At 40.9% G+C, this 20,404-nt stretch overlaps 1 protein-coding gene across 4 annotated transcripts in view; it reads left to right on the top strand.

The window, feature by feature from the left end:
- Positions 1 to 20,404, top strand: part of TMEM168 (transmembrane protein 168) — a 104,644-nt gene that overhangs the window by 14,279 nt on the left and 69,961 nt on the right. For 2 of the 4 annotated variants that reach the window (XM_034431001.3, XM_034430999.3), the window contains exons 3-5: positions 1,305 to 1,447; positions 3,604 to 3,878; positions 15,963 to 16,749. In XM_034431001.3, the coding sequence (XP_034286892.1) occupies positions 1,305 to 1,447; positions 3,604 to 3,878; positions 15,963 to 16,510 (966 nt within the window). In that variant the 3' untranslated portion in view covers positions 16,511 to 16,749. Of the gene's footprint in view, positions 1 to 1,304; positions 1,448 to 3,603; positions 3,879 to 15,962; positions 16,750 to 20,404 lie in introns of those variants that run through there. The other 2 variants (XM_087873283.1, XM_034431002.3) reach the window with 1 other exon arrangement.

The following is a 20,404-nucleotide window of genomic DNA, read 5'->3' as shown; positions in this document are numbered from 1 at the left end:
TTACTAAATTGTTACTTCTGAAGGAGGCAATAAACATTGGAGTTAAGTTGAATACTTGCAGTCTGACTTCTCCTGGCTTGTTCTGCCTGCAGCAATTCAGGATGTTGTAGTTCCCCTCATTTGTATTTAGCAGAGTTGGTTGCGGCTTCTTGCTCTGCTAATTAGCAGAGTCGACCCAGGTCCGGAGCGGATTGACAGGCTTCTAGGGAGCTCTCGCCCTTCGCGCCCCAGAATTTCTCCTAGGGCACTTGGGGGGCTCTACCTCGGCCTGTTGGCTCTCCTCTCTCCCCTTTGCCCAGGGAGAGGGTTTCCAGCCTCCAGACAGCTGTTTTTTGCTGTTCTGGAGGCTTTTACGGTGCCGGGGATCGAGTGCTCACAGAGGAGCGTCTCAAAGCGCGCCAAAAGCCAACCGGAAGTCCAAGACAGGAAATATCTTTTAGTTCTATCAGCTGTTTGTCTAACTGGGATGGTTAAAGTTACACTAATTTTAGTTTCTCCTTGAAAGATAGAAGATCTGTAAACCAAGTTGCTTTCAGAGCAAACCTGATAGTTAATTCTTTCTCTAATTTAGGAAGTAGCTCCTTAGGTTTCTCTGTGTTCTTTTCATCAACCCCTGGTCCCCCTCAACTTGCTTTTAGCCACAAAATCATCATAATTAAAACCATTTAACAATAGTTTCTATTAATTTCCTTATTTTTAGTATTACTTCATTATATTTGTAAGCACTAAGACAGATGACAAACCAATAGTTTTCAACTAGGGAGAATTGTTATATAGATGTATTGCAACTGCCTCCTAAACCACCAAGAAAGAGGACAGGTGTCAGTTAACTGGATGACAGGGGAAAAAAAGACTGTATACTTCTTTCCACTGCAGTGGAATTGTTCATTAATTAAGTATATGCACAGACTCAGCCAAATATTTACGTTTTTCTTATATAAATATGCATTTTCTTGAAAAGCATATTTATATAAGAAATATTAATATTTTTAAAAATCAGAAATACAAATATAGACCTTCTACTGTATTTCTACTATTTCTACTGTAAATATTTGGCTTAGTCTGTGCATATACTTAATAAGCTTTTTCAGCTATATTTTTGTTAAAAGTTGTAGTGCATACTATTGAACCTTTTGGGAGGTGAGGTTAGGACCAAATTGAGAATTAGCATTGTTAAGATTACGCTATTGCATTTGAATCATGTTTAAAATATTGTGATTTTAAATGTTATGTATTTTCATTTGCAAACTGATAAAACTGTAATTGTATGCATTCAATTCTTACAACAAATTCATTTGTTGTAGAAATCCAATGGAATCTTCATGAGTGTTTTTTTGATTGTCTTGCCCCTTGAATCTATGGCTCATGGGTTATTTCATGAACTAGGAAGTTGTTTGGGAGGCACATGTGTTGGCTATGCAGTTGTGATCCCTACCAATTTTTGTAGGTAAGTGTTAATGCAAATACATGTTATTTAATACACAGTATTGCAGTCATCTAATTATGCTAATTTCTCTACTAGATTTGCATTTTTCTCCTTTACATATCCTAAAATTGCGAAGTTTAAGAAATCCATGGGAATGTATTGATTTGTTATTAAAACTGACATAATGATCACTTTAAACTTTAAGAAAGAAAACAGTGGTAATCTTAATTGCTTTTTGTTCTGAATGGAATCATTCCTAACAGCAAGTTCAAGTCATATTTTTTATAAAAGAAACAGCATTCCAAATGAAGTTCTATCACTATTATTTCTTTTCCTTGGAAAACACCTTCTGTTCACACCGATTTGGCTGTTTGCCTATTTTCTATAATAGTTTTGGATTTGGAACTTTGTATCTGTAACTGTCTATCAATGTTTTATGTGACATCTCATCTGTTTGGGAGGTGAACGGGTTGGAGAGAAGTAATGAATGAGATTAGATATGCAGAAAAGATTCTAATAACCCCTTGAATGCTCTGTCAACTAAAACTGATCGAAAAATGAGGGGGAGCATTCTTCTAGGTCATAGAACAATTGGTGCCAATGTATGTCTGCTGATTACAGCTAGGTTTTCTTGAAATGGCTATTAATGTCTGAGCAAAACCATTCACATTTGCATTTTCAGCTAAAGTCTGCTTCTATAAATACCTTGTTTCCCCCGAAAATACAACCTGCCCCAAAAACAAGCCACAGCCCGATTTTCACGCCTATGCCTGATATAAGCCCTAGTTAAGCTCTGCCCACCATCTGGTTGTATAAGATGGGGCGAGGCACAAGCTAGGGTGAGATGGGTAGAGCTGACCCATGTGCCCCACACCCATTTACCTTAGCACTACCACAGCCACACCTCCCATGCTCCGACACTTATCATGTCCAGTGGTGAAGTCCACTTACCTTCACTACAGGTTCGGGAACGGGAGCATGTGGAACTGCACACACACTATGTATGTGCACGCCTCTTCTGCGCATGCACAGAGAGTAAAAAATAGGACATAATAATGTCCCGGTGGGAGGGCGGATCCTCCTGCCGCCGGCACTACCAGTTCACACGAACTGGATAGATCTGGCCGGATTTTACCGCTGGTCATGCTGTTGCCTAACTTCTGTGGCTGTTGGCAACCAGATGCCATGAGGCTCGTAGCACCACCGCCACTGCTGGCAGCAGGTTGCCACATGGCTCATCGTGCCGGTGTTGCCACTTGTGACAGGACGTTGGGTGGCTCGTCGCGCTGTTACCACCACTCGTGGCAGGATGCCGCATGGTTCATTGCGTCGGCACCACTCGCAGCAGGACACTACATGGCTTGTGCTGCTGCCACCTCTTGCGACAATGCTGCAAGGCTCGTAGCACTGGTGCCACTGCTCGCCCCCTCAATGGCACAACACACCATGTGGTGTCCTATGAGCGGCAGCACCAATGTGACAAGCCTTGGGATGTCCTGCCATGAGCAGCGCCACCAGCACGAGCCATGCGGCCTCCTGCCCAGAGCAGCACCACCAATGTGACGAGCCATGTGGCATCTTGCCACGAGTGGTGGCACCGGCATGATGAGCCATGTGGTGTCCTCTCGCAAGTGGTGGCACCAGTGCGATGAGCCACAAGGCGTCCTGCCATAAGCGGCAGCACCAATGCTACGAGCTGCGCGGTGTCCTGCCACAATTGGCGGTACCGGTGCTATGAGCCTCGTGGCCGTAAGCAGCCACAGAAATGGAGCAGCAGCGCAACAGGTGGTGTGGGAGATGTGGCTGTGGTGATCCTAAGGGTAAAACATCCCCCCCAAAATAAGACCTAGTGCTAATTTTGGGGCCAAAAAGAAAATAAGACCGGGGTCTTATTTTCGGGGAAACAAAGTATCAGAAAGCAAATAGATATTCATAATTAACGTATCATTGAAAAATAGGACTATATTAAAAACTATGTCCATTGCATATGCTATCAGTGAGACATAGAACTTTTCCATGATGGCTGCTAATTTAAGCCATTTGTAACTGAACATTTCTGTTTTAAAATGTATGCAATTATAAGTGGTGAATTATTTCATAATACAACATTAGATGGTAAAGCAACATAATAAGTTGTATTCATTGCAATGTTTCAATTTTTCTTCTATTTCCTTCAGTTCTGATGGGCAACCAACATTGCTTCCACCTGAGGATGTGCAAAAGCTAAATTTGAGGTCAACAGCCATGCTTAATGCTATCCAAAGGTTTTTTGCATATCATATGATTGAGACTTACGGCTGTGATTATTCCACAAGCGGACTTTCATTTGACACATTACATTCTAAACTAAAGTCATTTCTTGAACTTCGGACATCAGATGGACCTAGGCATGATAGTTATATATTATACTACAGTGGTCATTCTCACAGCTCTGGGGAGTGGGCACTAGCAGGTAAGTACTAATATTTATAAATTGCTCATCACTATTTAAGTTTACAATTAAAAAAACTATAAAACCCCTAAAATCCCAACAAAAATAGATGAAGTTAAAAAGATGGAGAGAACTCACTCAATCCACCACCACCCCTGAGGTTGTGTGCCACTTTTGGATCCCCGTGCCAGTTGACAGAGCCAGGTCTTAACATTCATTGACAGAGCGAGGTCTTAATACTGTGTTTCTTTCATTTATATATGTTTAAAGCTCATTTAGCCTATCCTTTTCAAGGACAATTTTAATAATCTGTAGTAAGGCTAAACTATTTTTTAAAAATGCAGTATGCTGGAATATTAACAGAGCAATTGTTTCCAAATTGGTAAAGCAACCATGTTTTTGCCAGGGTTCCACAGATTGTTTTGAAAGTTACCCCTGCCACTCTCTGCAGGTATGTGCATGACATTCACTTGGGAACTTAAAAGTTACTTATAAAGTAGTTCACATATATTTGGAAACTGCTGGGAGCAGTTTTAAAAACAGCCATGTGAAATATGGCAAAAGATGCAGTGGTTTTAATGATTCAAAGGATGGTGCTTCATTTGTACTTTCATCATTGCAAAGCCTCTATTCTTGGCAAAATATTTTGAAAGTGATTTGCCATTGTCTTCTTAGAACTGAGAGTCACCCAACTGGTTTCATGCCTAAGGCAGGATTACAACTCATTGTCACCTGTTTACTAGCCTTATGCCTTAACCACTACACCAAACTGGTTTTTACCTATATAAAACTAAGTGAAGCAGATTTTTTTTTCTCAGAATCATGTGGTTGCTCTCCATTGTTATTACACAATCTGAAAAAGGCAAATATTTTCCTCAAACTTCACAATATTTTTATTATTTATTTATTACTTAATATGTAAAACACAAAGAAAAGTAGAAATAAGAAATTAGGGGAAGGAAAAAGAGAGGGGAAAAAGAAAGTGTGAGATACAAGGGGGGAAAAAAGGAAAAAAAGGCACAGTACAAGATAAAAACACTCCAGCCTCAACTTTTTGCTTTAACACATTAGTATATAACTCTTCATTTCTATAATGACAAATCTAATTGACAAAACCAAAGTCAAAATTTCATTTTTTTTTCATCACAAGCACAAAATCCAGAACTGATATGCAAATGAAAAAAATACTTAAATATATTCTCCTCTTTGAATAAAATGATCAATTCCTGCTTTATCTTCCTTGCTATGGAAATAGTATATATTTCTATTTGCATCTAATAATCTTCATGAACTATCACCATTTTTATTAACAAGGTTCACCGTATTCTTTCAGATTCTTTGACCTTACAGGGAAAAATATTCATTTTCTTCATCTTTTTTAAAATGCTAAACTTTTCTTTAAACACATTTCTAAAACCAAAACTTTCTAATACATCTTTTTCCTTAAATTCTTAATACACAGACTTTGAACTTCAGTATTAAATTTAGATCCCTCTCTCCAAACTACCACTATCGAATAATATTTTTTCTTTTATAGACATCCTTTTTAAAACTCAGTTTTTGTTTTTAAATTATTACATTTTCTTTAATGTTCTATTAACACAGAAACTCTCAAATACACTTTCAATAACATTTTGCATACTTTAAGAATTACTTAAGCTTTGTATATACTGTACATAATAATTGCATTTACAAATTTTGGATTAAGACTTTTTTTCACTTACAAATATCAAACAAATAAAAATTCATCCTAGATCCAGTTAACTCATTAAGTTTCAGTCAGTCCTTCCAGCTTGTCTTCATGGAGTAAAATCTTCTTCTCTGGAAAGTTTATCCAGTAGTTAGTTATAAGCCTACCTTTTTATCAAAGATTTCTTGACCTTGTTAATGTCCCTAAAGAAAAAGTCCCAAACTTGTCTTTTTAAAAGTTGCTGATTTTCTTGAAGCTCTTCTTTCAGTTTTGTGGAGAGATTTATATTTAAACCATCATAATAGTCAAGTGTCAGGTTTATATTCCAAAATTAAAGTTAACTCCTCCGCATTTTCAGTTACTTGTAAAGTTGCCTCAGTAGTTTGGTAACTTTCTACAGGTTTGCATCTCTAAAGTAGTGTGAGAGGTTTTATCATCACCCTTGGAGCACATCTGATCAACAAACTGGTGAATTTTATTTAGAGAAATTTCAAATATATCTCTAATAATTTGTCCTCCATTTTGACTCCCTCTTTGGTCAAAGAATAGCTTTTTAGTAACTCACTTAGGAATTGCTAGCCATTCAGGAATCATAAAAAATCAGAAAGTTTTCGCCACCCACATCAAAGCAGACCAATATACAAGTTACTACAATAATAAACTAAAACCACAGCTTTCAGTCTTTATGTTTCTCCATCAGCTTTTTTCCCCTCCAGAAATCTGCAAAATGGTGCAGGTCCTCAAAAAGGCATACCAGGCTGTGACTAAAGAGAGTCTCTTTTAACTTAACTTAGATTAATAGTCCTTAATAGATTAATAGTCCTTAAGAATAGATTAATAGTCCTTAAAAGTGATTAAGAAATGAAAGGCACAACTTACTGTCCATTTGAAAGGTAAATTTCAAAAACGGTAGCTTCTTCAACACAAACATATTGCAGCCCCTCCTCCCGCTTTGGCACGCAGTTCCTGAAGTTGTTTACAGATCTCAGCTCTAAGAGGCCTGAGACTATGTAGCATAGAATCTGAAGAATACAGCCACAATCCCTCTGATAGATGATTGGCCAGCCCTGCTCAATATTGCCAGCATAAGAACCCCTCGTTGCCCAACTTCCCTTTAATATTGATATGAAAACCTTTTCTTTTGAGCCATAGAAAGCAGTGCTCTGTTTCATAATAGTTTATAATACTTTTTTTCTAGGCCAAATTTCATTGTCTTATTTCATCCTAATCTTTATTCCTTTGGGTGTTCAGATAATCAATATCTTTTGAGCCTGAATATAGTTTCCAAATGGAGCTTTGCATATAATACAGTAGATTGCTTCATTTGACTTTATATCTTTTGATTTACTAGTAATAATGCTATCTTATATTTATTTATTTATTTGATAATATTTATATGCTGCCCTTCTCCCGAAGGACTCAGTGTGGCTCACAGCAATAAAATAAGACAATAAATAATGTTAAAAATCCAATTTAAAATCCCCAAATTAAAACTATAGCTCCCAAATAAATCAGAAGATTTGCTGAAAAAGCCATGTCTTCAGGTCACTGCGGAAAGAGCGGAGGTCAGGGGCTGTCCGGAGCCCAGTGGGTAACTCATTCCAGAGGGTCGGTGGTGCCACAGATAACGCCCTCATCCTGGGCGCCACCAGCCGACATTGTCTGGCTGATGGCACCCGGAGGAGGGCAGTCCTATGTGAGCGCACTGGGCAGTGGGAGGCCAGTAGAAAGTGGTCCTGCAAGTACCCTGGACCCATGCCACGAAGGGCTTTATACGTAAGCACCAGCACCTTGAAGCGGATCCGAAGGACCACCGGCAGCCAGTGCAGTTCGCGCAGGAGAGGTGTAACTCGGGATTAACGGGAAGCTCCCATAACAACCCGCACGGCTGCATTCTGGACCAGTTGGAGCCTCTGGGTGCACCCCAAGGGCAGCCCCATGTAGATGGCATTGCAGTAGTCCAGACGAGAGAAAACAAGAGCATGAGTGACTGTATGGAGGGCATCTCTATCTAGGAAAGGCTGCAAGTGGCGCACCAGGCAAACCTGTGCAAAAGCCCCCCTGGTCATGGCCGTCAGATGGTCAACTAAGGACCGCTGCGAATCCAAGAGGACGCCAAGATTGAGAACCCTTTCAGAGGGAGTAAGCAACTCCCCTCCCATCAAAAACGATGGGGCTGCTAGATCATGGAATGCCAGCATCCACAGCCACTCCGTCTTGGAGGGGTTGAGTTTGAGCCTGTTCCTATCCATCCAGACCCGCACTGCCTCCAGGCACTTAGACATCACGGAAAGGGCATCCCTGGGTTGGTCTGGGGTGGAGATGTAAAGCTGAGTATCATCAGCATACTGATGACAACTCACCCCGAAACTGCGAATGATCTCACCCAATGGCTTCATATAGATGTTGAAGAGCAAGGAGGAGAGAACCGAACCCTGAGGCACCCCACAAATGAGGGGCCTCGAGCAGGATCTCTGACCCCCTGCCCAGACAAACTGCGTATGACCCGAGAGGTAGGAGGAGAACCACTGTAAAACAGTGCCCCCCAGTCCCCCGAGTCGTCGCAGTAGGATACCATGGTCGATGGTATCAAAAGCCGCTGAGAGGTCAAGTAGGACTAGGACAGAGGAATAACCCCTGTCCCGGGCCCGCCAGAGATAATTCACCAGGGCAACCAATGCCGTTTCCGTGCTGTGTCTGCGCCTGAAGCCCGATTGGTACTAGTCTAGGTAGTCCATTTCCTCCAGGAATTGTGGGAGTTGGTATGCCACCACGGACTCAACAACCTTCGCTATAAAGCGAAGGTTGGAGACAGGACGAAAGTTGTTTAGGGAGGCCGGATCCAGGGCAGGCTTCTTGAGGAGGGGTTGAACCACCGCCTCCTTAAGGGTGGCGGGGAAGACCCCATCCCTCAATGAAGCGTTAACAATTGCCTGGATCCAGTCTCCAGTCACTTCTCTGGTTGCCGCAACAAGCCAGGAGGGACACGGGTCCAGTAAACACGTCGAGGCCCCCAATCTTCCAACAATCCTGTCCACTTCATCTATGGAAACAGAGTCAAAGTCAACCCAAATGTTACCTTCAAGACTTGCTCCCATCTCCTCATCAGACCCTGCCCACTCAGAGTCTAAACCCGTCTGGATCTGAGCGATTTTGTCATGCAGGAATTGAACAAAATCTTCAGCACTGCCCTGCAAGGGGTTCTCCCTTGCTCCCTGATTAAGGAGAGAGCGGGTCACCCAGAACAAGGCTGCTGGGCAATTCTCTGCAGACGCAATGAGAGCAGCGAAATAATCACGTTTCGCTGCTTCCATCGCCACAAGATAAGACCTAATAGAGGTTCTTAACTGTGTTTGATCAGATTCGGAACGGGAAGATCTCCAACAGCCCTCTAGGTGTCCCTTCCGATGCTTCATCTCCCTGAGCTCCTCGGTAAACCATGGAGCTACCCGGAATCCCTGTCGGAGGAGAGGCCACAAAGGGGCAATTCAATCCAGTGCCCCGGCGGCAGCCCATTCCCAGGCGTCAACCCGGGCCTCTGGCGAATCGCGGGATAGGGATGTGGGAAATGTCCCAAGTTCCGTCAGGAACCTATCAGGGTCCATCAGGCGCCTGGGGCGGAACCAACGAGTCGGTTCCGCCTCCCAGCGGTAAGTGTTGGCAGATGGAAAGTCTAGCTTAAGAAGGGAATGATCGGTCCATGAAGGGTTGAATAGATAGTACCCCCTTACCCCGAGCATTAATCCACTGCCCAGAGATAAAAATCAGGTCAAGTGTGTGTCCACCATTGTGAGTTGGGCCCTGTACAACTTGAGTCAGGTCCATGGTCATCATGGAGGCCATGAATCTCCCGAACCAGCTCAGATGTCTCGCCAGCTGACGGGAGATTAAAATCTCCCACAACTATCAGGTTGGGGAGCTCAGTTTGGCAATGACTTCGAGCAGTGCGGGCATGGCCAAAGATAAGCAGTTGGGAGACAGGTACGTAATCAACAAACCCGACTGTACTCCAGGGTTCCATTTCAACAATAGGGATTCACATCCGCCTATCTGAGGGACAGTGACCTCCTTAGGACTGAGGCTTTCCCTAATAACAACCGCCACTCCCCCACCCCTTCCATGGAGTTGCGGCTGGTGTAGCACATGGAAACCTGGTGGGCATAAATCGGAGAGAGGGACCCCTCCCTCCCTTCCCAACCAGGTCTCCGTAATGCAAGCCAGGTCCGCGCCCCCCTCATCAATAAGTTCTCACATGAGGGGGGCCTTGTTCACAACGGATCTGGCATTAACCTACACCAGTCGGAGTCTCAGATTCCACACACCCAACCCCCCCCCCCCAGGGAGCAGGAAGAGCTAAAAGGGCTGGAGCGCGCCACCGCCTGTAAATAGTGGGGGCATGTCCCTCTGATGCCATAAGGCCCTCTGCACCCACTACCTCTACCCCTCCCAACCACCACGGTGACAAGATGACCCTCGCCCCCCTGTACCCCATTGGGCCCCCTTGTCCACTCCGCCACGACCTTCCGACAGGCTGACTTGTTGATCTATAAGGACACCCCCCAGGTCCATTCACATGGTCACCCCCCTCCCTCCCAGAACCCCTTAAAATTTTAACAGACAATTTAACCAAAAAAACGCTCAACTTGTTCTTCGCTGCATTCCACCTCACCTCATTTAGCTTTATAATGCATTACAATTCCTATTTTTTTCACATGTTCTCAGTAGTGGGATTCAAATTTTTCCACTACCGGTTCTGTGGGTGAGGCCTGGCGAGGGGGTCATGTGACTGAGTGGGCATGGCCAACTTGATGTCACTCGTGGCCACGGCCACTCAGTCACATGACCCCCCCCACAAAGCCACGCCCACAGAACCCAGTAAGAAAAAAATTTCCCAGGCTGCCGAAAATTACCGGAGGTCTCGAACGCACCGAAAAAGATGCTGCAGTGCCGTCGCCATCCTGTTGATGAACAGGGCGGCGACATAAGCGGGTTTTTCAGCGCGTTTGAGACCTCTGGTAGTTTTTGGCGCAAGAAGCCTCCAGCCAGCCGCCACAGCTGGCTCAGTTCCGGATGGCAAAGAGGCAGCGGTTGGGAAAAGAACGAAAAAAAAGATGTGGTGACTGCAGGCTTCTTCCAGCAAAAATTACTGACCTCTGACTCAGCTCCTCAAATGCACCACCGCCACCCTGTTGTATGCGTTTGGCTGGGAAAGTCCGAGCGGAGTGGCACAGCAGGCAATGGGTGTGCGCAGGCAGCCGGCACATAGAACAGGGCGGTGGTAGTATGTTGGAGAAACAGAGCCGGAGGTTGGTAATTTTTGCTGCAGCCCCTGCACTGCTCCTGCAAGCGGGCAGTGGCTCCGGGGCAAGGCTGGAGCTGGAGAATCGCACCTTCCCTGGCCAAGGCGGATGGCAGGTCTGGGGCCTTGAGGAATGGCATGTCCCTGCGGCCCCGGCCCCTGACCCAAGGCGAAGGGCGAGTGGGCGACATGCATTACTTCCCTTTGGCGAGCTGAGCGGACGTCGGCAAGGCGATTAGTTGGGCCGCGTGGTGAAGGCATTATATATATGGCAAGGGTGGGAGGGGCAAGCGTTGAGCGGCCAGAATGGGCGAATGAGTATCAAGCAGTCGGAAGGGGTGAGCAAGCAGTGGGTGGGGCGAGCAAGCAGCAACCGGATGGGGGGGGGGCGTGGCCAGCCAGAAGTTCCTACTGGTTTGGTGACCCAGGCCAAGTTGCTGCTACCGGTTCGCCTGAATTGGTGCGAACCAGCTGAATACCACCTTTGTATAGTACCAAGGTAAACGTTTCTGGACCAAGCTAAACATTTTCCTTTCTATAGCAATATATTTTAATCTTCTATGTTTTTTTTTTTTTAATTTGATTTATATGCCGCCCTTCTCCGGAGACTCAGGGCGGCTTACAATGTGCTCAGCAATAGCCTTCATCCTTTTGTATATTTATACAAAGTCAGCTTATTGCCCCCACAACTGGGTCCTCAATTTACCTACCTTAGAAAGGATGGAAGGCTGAGTCAATCTTGAGCCTTGGCGAGATTCGAACCTGCAGTAATTGCAGGCAGCTGGTCTTAATAACCAGTTTAATAACAGGGTGCCTTAGACCACTGTACTACCAATAGCCAAAGCTATTTTGTTAGCTTTGGCTTATATTCCAATATGTGAAGAACTTCTGAAACTTGATTTTACTCCCCCTTTAAGGTTTATTAGGATTACCCAAGTCACTTATTAAAACATTAACCCAGAGTCCTCTGTTCAAGAACATTTTGCAACATCATGTTTGACCAATTAGAGAACACCTATTAGATATGTCTGTCATTCAGCTGTAGATTTTGTCTGTCATGTTGTTTTCATGATCTATCAGTTTAGTACTGTTACCAAAAATAAAGTTCTACCATGGCTTAGTCTTGATAAATTTATGTTGGTTCTTAACATTTAATAATATTTTCTGTAAATTTATCCAGCTTTGACCTCAGCCTGGTCTTCTTACAGATTTTGGCTATTCTGTTTCATAACTCTTTGGTTATATATCCCTTATTCTGATTCCTGCCTTCATCCCATTAAGGCCTTAGCTTGTTAGAAAATTTCCATACAGCCTAGTTTCCACGTTTTCCATTCTCATGTGGAAAATTTGTCAATGTCCTTCAGCATTTAATTTACTTGTATTCTTCCCAAAATTAAGGTAGATCCCTTCTGAAATTTTTCTCCACCACCATTCCCACTCTCAGATACAGATTTCTTTTATCAGACTATTGTCTAGGCTGTAGCTCTTCGTCCTGTCTCCCAAGGTCATTCCCATATACCATTACATCCTTCCTATCCTTCAATTGTTGTTTTCATGTCATGAGTTTTATCCTACATTAAAAGAGCATTGTGAAATTGCACTCCCAACATATTGAAATTAAACTTACACTCGTATGTCTACATATTATATAGGCAGGTGTGACTAAGAGTGTTCTAACCTCCAAGTTTCCCATTATATTTACCTATATTTTACTGGGCATTAATTCGTTGTCTTACTTTCTCCTTGACTATAACCATTCTTGATTAGGGATAAGAATGGTTATAGTCAAGGAGAAAGTAAAACAATCCCTAATCCCTTAGTAATTAGCTGTGGAGTTTTCTCTTCTGTGGAGAAAATACCAATAAGATATAACAGTGAAAATCTAAGTCTAGTTAGCATTCAAATTAATTGCACCAGAGGATTGCTGTGTAGTGGACAAAATGGCATTTTTAAGAGCAGTGTACTGTATTTGAGTAGTTTAATAATGTTGTTTCGCTGTGGTAGATTGGTAGATGCACAGTAATATGAAAAAAAAATACCTAAGCAGTCATGCATAAGCCATGAGCTGCAACGTGGTTTGAAAAGTTGAGCTTATTAGTTTAGATCACAAAGTTTTTTGGCATTATTAGAACTGGGTGCTGAACTCTTCATGAATTTGCATACATAAAAAGATTGATGTCCTCGGATAAAATGAAAGAAGCAAATAGAAATGTTCTTATCTTCAAATAAACCACATTCATAGTGCTTTATAGCAAAGTTAATAAAATATATTTTCAAACTTGAGAAGATATTATATTCTGATTCTGTTAGCCCCATTTGCCACAGTGTGTCAACCATTCCTTTGGCATAGGCAGCAAAAGAAACTCCTGGGACATTATTTTACCAAGAGTATAACTTTACTGATAGATCCATACAGGCGCAGAAGCAGCTAAACTAGCGCGGAGGTTTTCCGCGAAAAACAGCATAGTTAATTGCCCCTTTTCCCCATTTGGACCACTCATTGCCCAACCAATCCAACACATTCTTTTTATTTTTGGAAAACAGTCTGCGCCTTCACAAGGTTCCCATCACTGAGCCTTGAAGTGTCAGGATTTTCTCACATAAATTCCTCATTCCTCTCAATACATCCCAAGCATTCCCCAACCCCCTGCCTGCATTTCTGTTGTCAGGTTGCGAGTAGAGGTGCTTTACTAGTCAGCGTTACTTGATAGAGTGAAAATATTACTCTGCTAATTATGAGATATCATTTGATTGCAAGTTAATGACTGAACTCCTTAACTTTGTAAATGTATCTTCTAGAAATTTGTAAGAAATATTTTATTTCATAATCAAAAATTTTCACAACAGTTCAACATATCTCATTGTAAAAGAATCGATGGAGGTTTTAAAACTAATTTCTCATCTAATTAAAAGTACCTTGAATGGTACTTCCTGGGTTGCATAACTGCTCTCGTTAATTCTGATTACATAACATGTTGCTTCTTTTAGGGTTGTAATGGGAATTGGTTAACAAGAACAGGAAAGCCCCATAGGTCTATCATTATTTTGCCTTCTTTAATGCATTGACTGTTGATTCAGGGAAAACATTTTTTAATTTTTTGCAAGAGCTGATAGTTCCAAAGTATGTTTACATCTGTCCTGATTCATAAACAGAATGTGTAACTTTAATCTATATATAATCAGGTCTTGTTTTTCTTAAAGTATCTTAGCTCTGGTCCATTGTGTTATTTGAATCTTAATGAATAACTTGTACTTAAGAAACCATTATTGCAGAATTGTTTTACACCGTTCTGGTTTTATTTCACATTTTAGGCCCAGAATTAGAGATACAAAAGTCATGAGTCTTGTATTATTAACACATACTATATACCATATAGCCAAAGTTTGGCTGTGATTTGGTTTTTCATCTTCTGTGCATTTGTGCGCTAATAATATTAACTCATGGTTAACATTGTTATACTTTTCATTTCCATTTTAAGAGCATTTTGTTAGACAGACGATAGCATACTTTAATTGTTCCAAGTATGACCAATGCTTTAAGAAAAAGATGGAAAAGATCGTAACCCGAAAATTCGTGGGAGTGAATCTTGTACCTTGTACGTGATCACTCCCTCCTTTCGCCCATGCATTTGCTAATCGTATGCAAGGCTTGTTAAGTGCAAACGAGGTATTTCGGGGTGGGGAAGTGATGCCTAGTGATGGAACAGGTCACCTGCTTCAGGCCTCCCCCGATCCACTGAAATACCTTATGCTCCCCACAATTGCTTCTCCCCCCCCTCAACCTACCACACTGGGTCACTTACCTTGTGAAGATCTGTCTCCTCTCTAACATCTCTATTTCTTTGCCTGTGAGTGGCGAGAGCAGAGGAAGAGTAGGATGAGCACACCCTGCTTGGCTTCTCTGATCACCGAGCCTGCCTGTCGTTTCCGGAGCGGCAGGCAGCCTCAGTGAGTCTTCTCCAAAAGCTTCCAGGCTCCATGCGGAAAAGTGTTTGCACAAAGTAAGGCTTTGGGGCAGTGAACTCGCATTGCTCCAAGCCTCTCATTAGCGTGCAGCCACTTTTCCTGCGGAGACTGGAACCTTCTGGTTGCCCTGGGATCTGATCTGGTGGGATGTCAGGCTTCCATTCTCTGCCTCAACTCACGCAAGACCATGCACCTCAAGTTTCTGGGTGAAAAGTGTTTGAAGAACCTTGGGAAGGTTGGAAACAGAGAAATTTGCTCCATTTCCAACTACCCCAGAGTTGTTCAAATATTTGGTACCCTGATGGAGATGGAAGATTTTGTCTGCATGGAAATAGGACACTTGAAAATGGAACTTCTCTTCAGCAGAGTCCTTGAGGAAAGGCCTTTCCTGGCAAAAATGGAGTTCCGGAGCGACGCACGCTCCCTCCGGGAGCTCCGTTCTAGGCAGCAAAGGCTTTTTGCAAAGATGGCAAAAGGCTTTGCAAACAGAGGGAAAGCTTCAGTGTTTCAAGCCTTCCTTCCATTTGCAAAGTCTTTTGTTGCAACTGTCATCCAGGACCAGAGGCCTAAAGTACCGTGAGATCATGCAAGATCAGTAGCATGAGTTCTCGCACTACTGATCTAGCGTGATCTTGCGGTACTTTAGGCCTCCATTCTTTGCATACACACCAAAGACCAAGAAAGCGAAGGCTCTCTAGATCTTTGCAAGGTGAGTATCCACAGGCCTAGTGCCTATGGAGACCTGGCGCAGAGGGAGGGAGGGCGGAATAGGCAGGGCGAATGTTGCAGAGCCTCTGCAATCATTTGTAAGAGTAAATCTCTGCTGTGGTTCATAATTTTGGGACTTGTTCATAAACACTAGGGGCACTTATCGTGTAACTTTGAATGTTCGCTAAGGGAACGCTTGTAACACTGGAATTACATGTATTAACTACATGGAGCTTCAGTAGTGCAATTTTTCATGGATAGGATTCCTGTAATCAACTTGATCTGAACAAAACTATGTTGAAGGCATTCTTGCAGGACATACTTATTTTTCTAGTATTACTTAAAATACTAGAAATACTACTACATGACAAAACATGATGAGACTGGTATAAAGTAGGAATGGTTCTTTTTTGTAATTATTGCATTTCTGGCTCCCTCACAGGTGGAGATTCATTACAGCTTGACACGCTTTTAGACTGGTGGAGAGAGAAGAATGGTCCCTTTTGTTCACGGCTTATTATAGTCTTAGACTGTGAGAATGCTCAGCCTTGGGTTAAAGAAGTCAGAAAAGTCAGTGACATGTATATCGCAGTACAAGGAACAGAACTGGCTAAAGTAGTAGACATAGAAGAATCAGACCCTCCCCACATTGGTGATTTCACCCGAGATTGGGTTGAATACAATTGTAATTCCAATCACAATATCAGCTGGTTTGAAAAGGGACGTACTGTGAAAGCTGTGTATGGAGTGTCAAAAGGGTGGAGTGATTACACTTTACATTTGCCAACTGAAAGTGATGTTGCCAAACACTGGATGATGTATTTTCCCCGCATCACATACCCATTGGTTCATCTTGCAAACTGGTTCTGTGGACTTAATCTCTTCTGGATTTGCAAAACTTGTTTTAGGTGCTTAAAACGATTAAAAATGAGTTGGTTTCTTCCTACAGTATTGGATACAGGACAAGGCTTTAAACTCGTCAGATCTTAACTAAGAATCAGAAGTGAGAGTTCCTACAACTTGAAACAGGATTGATTTATATATATTTTTTATTTACTTTTTGAAGAAATATTGTTACTTGTGTAGCTATATTCCTTTTTGTATTTTCTTGAGCAAATGCAAGACTTCAGAAAAATAAGAACTCCATTTGAAAACAAAAACAGCATAGATATTGTAACCAAATTGGATTTGAATTCCATAAGAGCCATTAAATGTGACCATGGACTTGAGAGACAGCTTTGTGTGCTTCTTTGCATTGTAGCTGTCTGATATAAATTTGTCAAATTTCACACTTACTAAACACTCTGTTCTAAATACTACATAGGGCAAATATATCCATTTCAGTCTTAGGTCGTTGGAAGAGAGACTACTGAATCATGGTCATCATTTGTTTTGAAGGGTTTCAAAAAGTAAAGCAGCAAAGAACTAAAATAAATCAAGTTATGCCAGATAGATAGCTGTAAAGCAGGGGTGTCAAACTTGCGGTCCGTGGTCCGGATGCATCATGCGGTGGCCACACCCACACCTGGTTTAGTGAAGGGGGGGAAGTTGCTATACGTCACATGGTGACGCCATGATGACACAAGTTTGACACCCCTGCTGTAAAGCTATTGGCACTTTTAATTCATGTTGAAATGAACTAAAGTGACTGTTACATTTTTCCATGGAACATAGGAGTCTTATATCCTTATCCTAAACAAACATATATGGGAGTAAGTATTACTGATGTCAGTGGAACTTATTACCCAGTATTCTTAGGTTTGGAAGCATAATGATTCGTCTTGGAAATAATGCTGAAATTAATTTTTGAATATTTCAAGCCTTAATTAATACAGCTGTCATAAATCATAAATAAGTTCAGCAAAGCTAAACCCAGCAAGGTTAAACTGATATTTTTCTCTGGTTTTCAATGGAGAAAGCAAAGCAATTTTTATTATATTTTTTCTTCACATTGAAACACATTGATTTTAGTTTTAAAAAATACATTCTTAAACTGCAGAATCTGTTTCTTTGCGGAGCTAGAAAATAATTGAGTAGTAACTAAAATGCATACATGAAAAAACATTTTCAGTTCATTTGAAAGAAAATATTCACTGAATACTAATTATTCATGCAACAATTTTAGAACTATAAAATTAAGATAAAGTATCCCCACAAACCCATTTAATGTTTCTAATTATGGGAGTTAAATGGCTTGTTTTCCCCTTCTCTTACCTTATACAGCACAATGAAAGCATATAGACAAATATAAAGCTGGCAATATCTGGAGATAATACAACATAATCTGCATTCTTACTTTAATTTTTTAAATGGAAATCTGTTTTCTAATTATTGATTATAGTATTTTACTTCATACTTTTGTTAAGCATTATAAAATAGATTCACAATGCATTAAGTGCCATTCCTATATTTATTCAAATTACTATCAGTTACTACAGAATTTTAATTTAAAATATGCATTAATAGTAATGATACAGATGAAACTTACTAATTGTACTTTTCCTACTTAAGCCACTTTTCTGTTTAACAGTTCATAGTTCAACAGATTCAGGAACTGGGGGAAATTCTCTTGCATTGCCTATTCCATTCAACAGATGGTCTGCAAAGTCCAATGCCCCTAAAGAAACCACTTGCTAAAAGACAACACTCAAGTTATAAGTAAGATCAACTGCATGTTTTTCAGCCAATAACAAATGAAGCATTCTGTGAGGATCGAATCAAGATGGGACTAAAAACGAAAAATCAGGACATATTTCTCATACAAGTTCTGTGCATTCTTTGCCAAGAGATGCCAGAATGAAAATAACTTACTTATTAAATAAGTCAAGGTTTATAAATAATATGAGAGAATAATTACACCTAAATGAGATCAGACTACTTCTGTCCTAAAGTGCAGTTTCAGGCAAAAAAATAAATAAATCAGTTTTAATTTCAAATTATCAGGACTCGTTAAACACTAGGTAAAGCAGGGAGAAAAAAATTCCTTGAAAGTGGTTTCTGAAACTAGCTATTATTTAAAATACTGTTTTAGAATTTAGTACTCTTGTGCTTAATGAGTTAATTATCTTAACTTATTACATTTGATTTGTTCTTTTTATGCACAATTCCTATAACATGCAAGTACTGATACATCCAAGTAATTTGGATCTAAGTAGAAAGTATATTAATTATATCTACGAAAGAATTAAGCCATTTTGTTGATTGTATAGCTGCATTCTTTTCTCAGCATTCTTTTACGTGGATTATTTGAGGTTTTGGTATGCTAAAAGTGATTTAAGAATTTAAGCCTGAATGTACTGTCAGCAATGAGTAACACTTTTCTTGAAAAAAATCCTTATCAGTTTTTTTTAATTGAATTTATACTATAAAAGTATTATTTATATATGCATGACTCATTTGTATATTTTTTACATTTTTGTCTCATTCTATATTTAGCCATTTAATTTTGTTGTTATTTTTCATTAAACTTAATTGGATTGTATAGAAGTGACACAAATTAATTTTCTCCACTTTTCAGGGAGTATGCAACTAGGCAAAGAGAGACGTAATAATTTCTTGGGTTATTTTCTTTTAATGGGATGTTGCCCTTTCCTTTGACAAAGTTTTCTTTCGCAAAACAACACCCATAGTTAAGAATTGTTCTAACATCTAGTCAAAGCTGCTTCCCTGTCAGTGGATTCAAGTTTATCATTTGGGATGAGAAAACCTATATAAAATTAATAACTGAATTTTTGAAATTAATTGAGCTGATTTTGTACCTTTAATTTATCTGTATTTCCTAATGTAACACCTAACCACATGGAAAATATTTTTAAATCAGCCAGTGAATAATCATTTTTTCTTAAAACAGCTGGGTTTTGAATACAAACTTTATTTAGTCATTATTATATTCATTAAATTCAGAATTGCAATTAAGCATCTTAATATATATGTTTATACAGTTTCAATCAATAACATTTAGTGCAAGATTCAGCATATTCAGAATACCTAGAATAAGAATAAAACAACAGAATATTTCAATGTTCAGGGCATTAATAATGTTTTTGCAAAATATAATTTTCTCACCATGAATTTGACAATTTTTTAGTGGAAATGCAATAAATTAATTGTAGAGTGTCTGAATTTTAGAACAAATTCTCTTTCTTGTTTTTAAGTATCTCTTCCGTTAAGAATCATGAGAAACTTATTCCTATATTGGAAAATATCAAATAAGGAATTGCAATATGTTGCAACAAGTTTTAATAGGTGGAACTGTTTTGAACTATACTGTACAAGATAGAAAGCAGCTAACTGAATAGATACTGGTGCTGGAAAAATATTATTCCTATTTTGGTTATAAACAGAAAAAACTAGGTATTGGAAAGGGGCGTTGGCGATACCTGATACGCACCTTCTCGTTGGGTGGAGACAGCAGCCAGGAATGGGTGTTCTCGCCTGTTCAGCTTGAAGGACTGAGACTGTTGCAAAATTAAGCTCCTCCCTTGTTGCTAGGGATCTCCAGCTTTTTACGAAGACGAACAACAGACTCGATGTCTCGTGAGAAAGAAAGAAAGGTTAAGAAGATCAGACATGCCAAGAGTCGGGCTGGCTGCTGTCTCCAACAAGAAGGTGGTATCAGCTTTAACCAAGCCCCTTCTCCATTGAGGGTGGAGACAGCAGCCAGGAATGGGACATACCAAAGCTTAGTGTCCCAACTATGGGCAGGCCCCAGTCTGGTCCTAAGTCCCTGCATCTGAGTGAACCCGCTACAGAACCCTGCGGCCAAATGCCACTTTCACCGATGCAAACTGGTCCAGCTTATACTGTCTAACAAAGGATGAAGAAGATGTCCATGTCGCCGCCCTGCAGATCTCGTTCAAGGACGCCTGCGTGGCCTAGGCCGCA

This window comes from Pantherophis guttatus, chromosome 7 (genome assembly GCF_059756535.1).
Source record: "Pantherophis guttatus breed Tessera chromosome 7, ASM5975653v1, whole genome shotgun sequence".
NCBI lineage: Eukaryota > Metazoa > Chordata > Lepidosauria > Squamata > Colubridae > Pantherophis > Pantherophis guttatus.
Note: the sequence above shows the minus strand (reverse complement) of the source record. Positions and strands in the feature narration are given on the sequence as shown.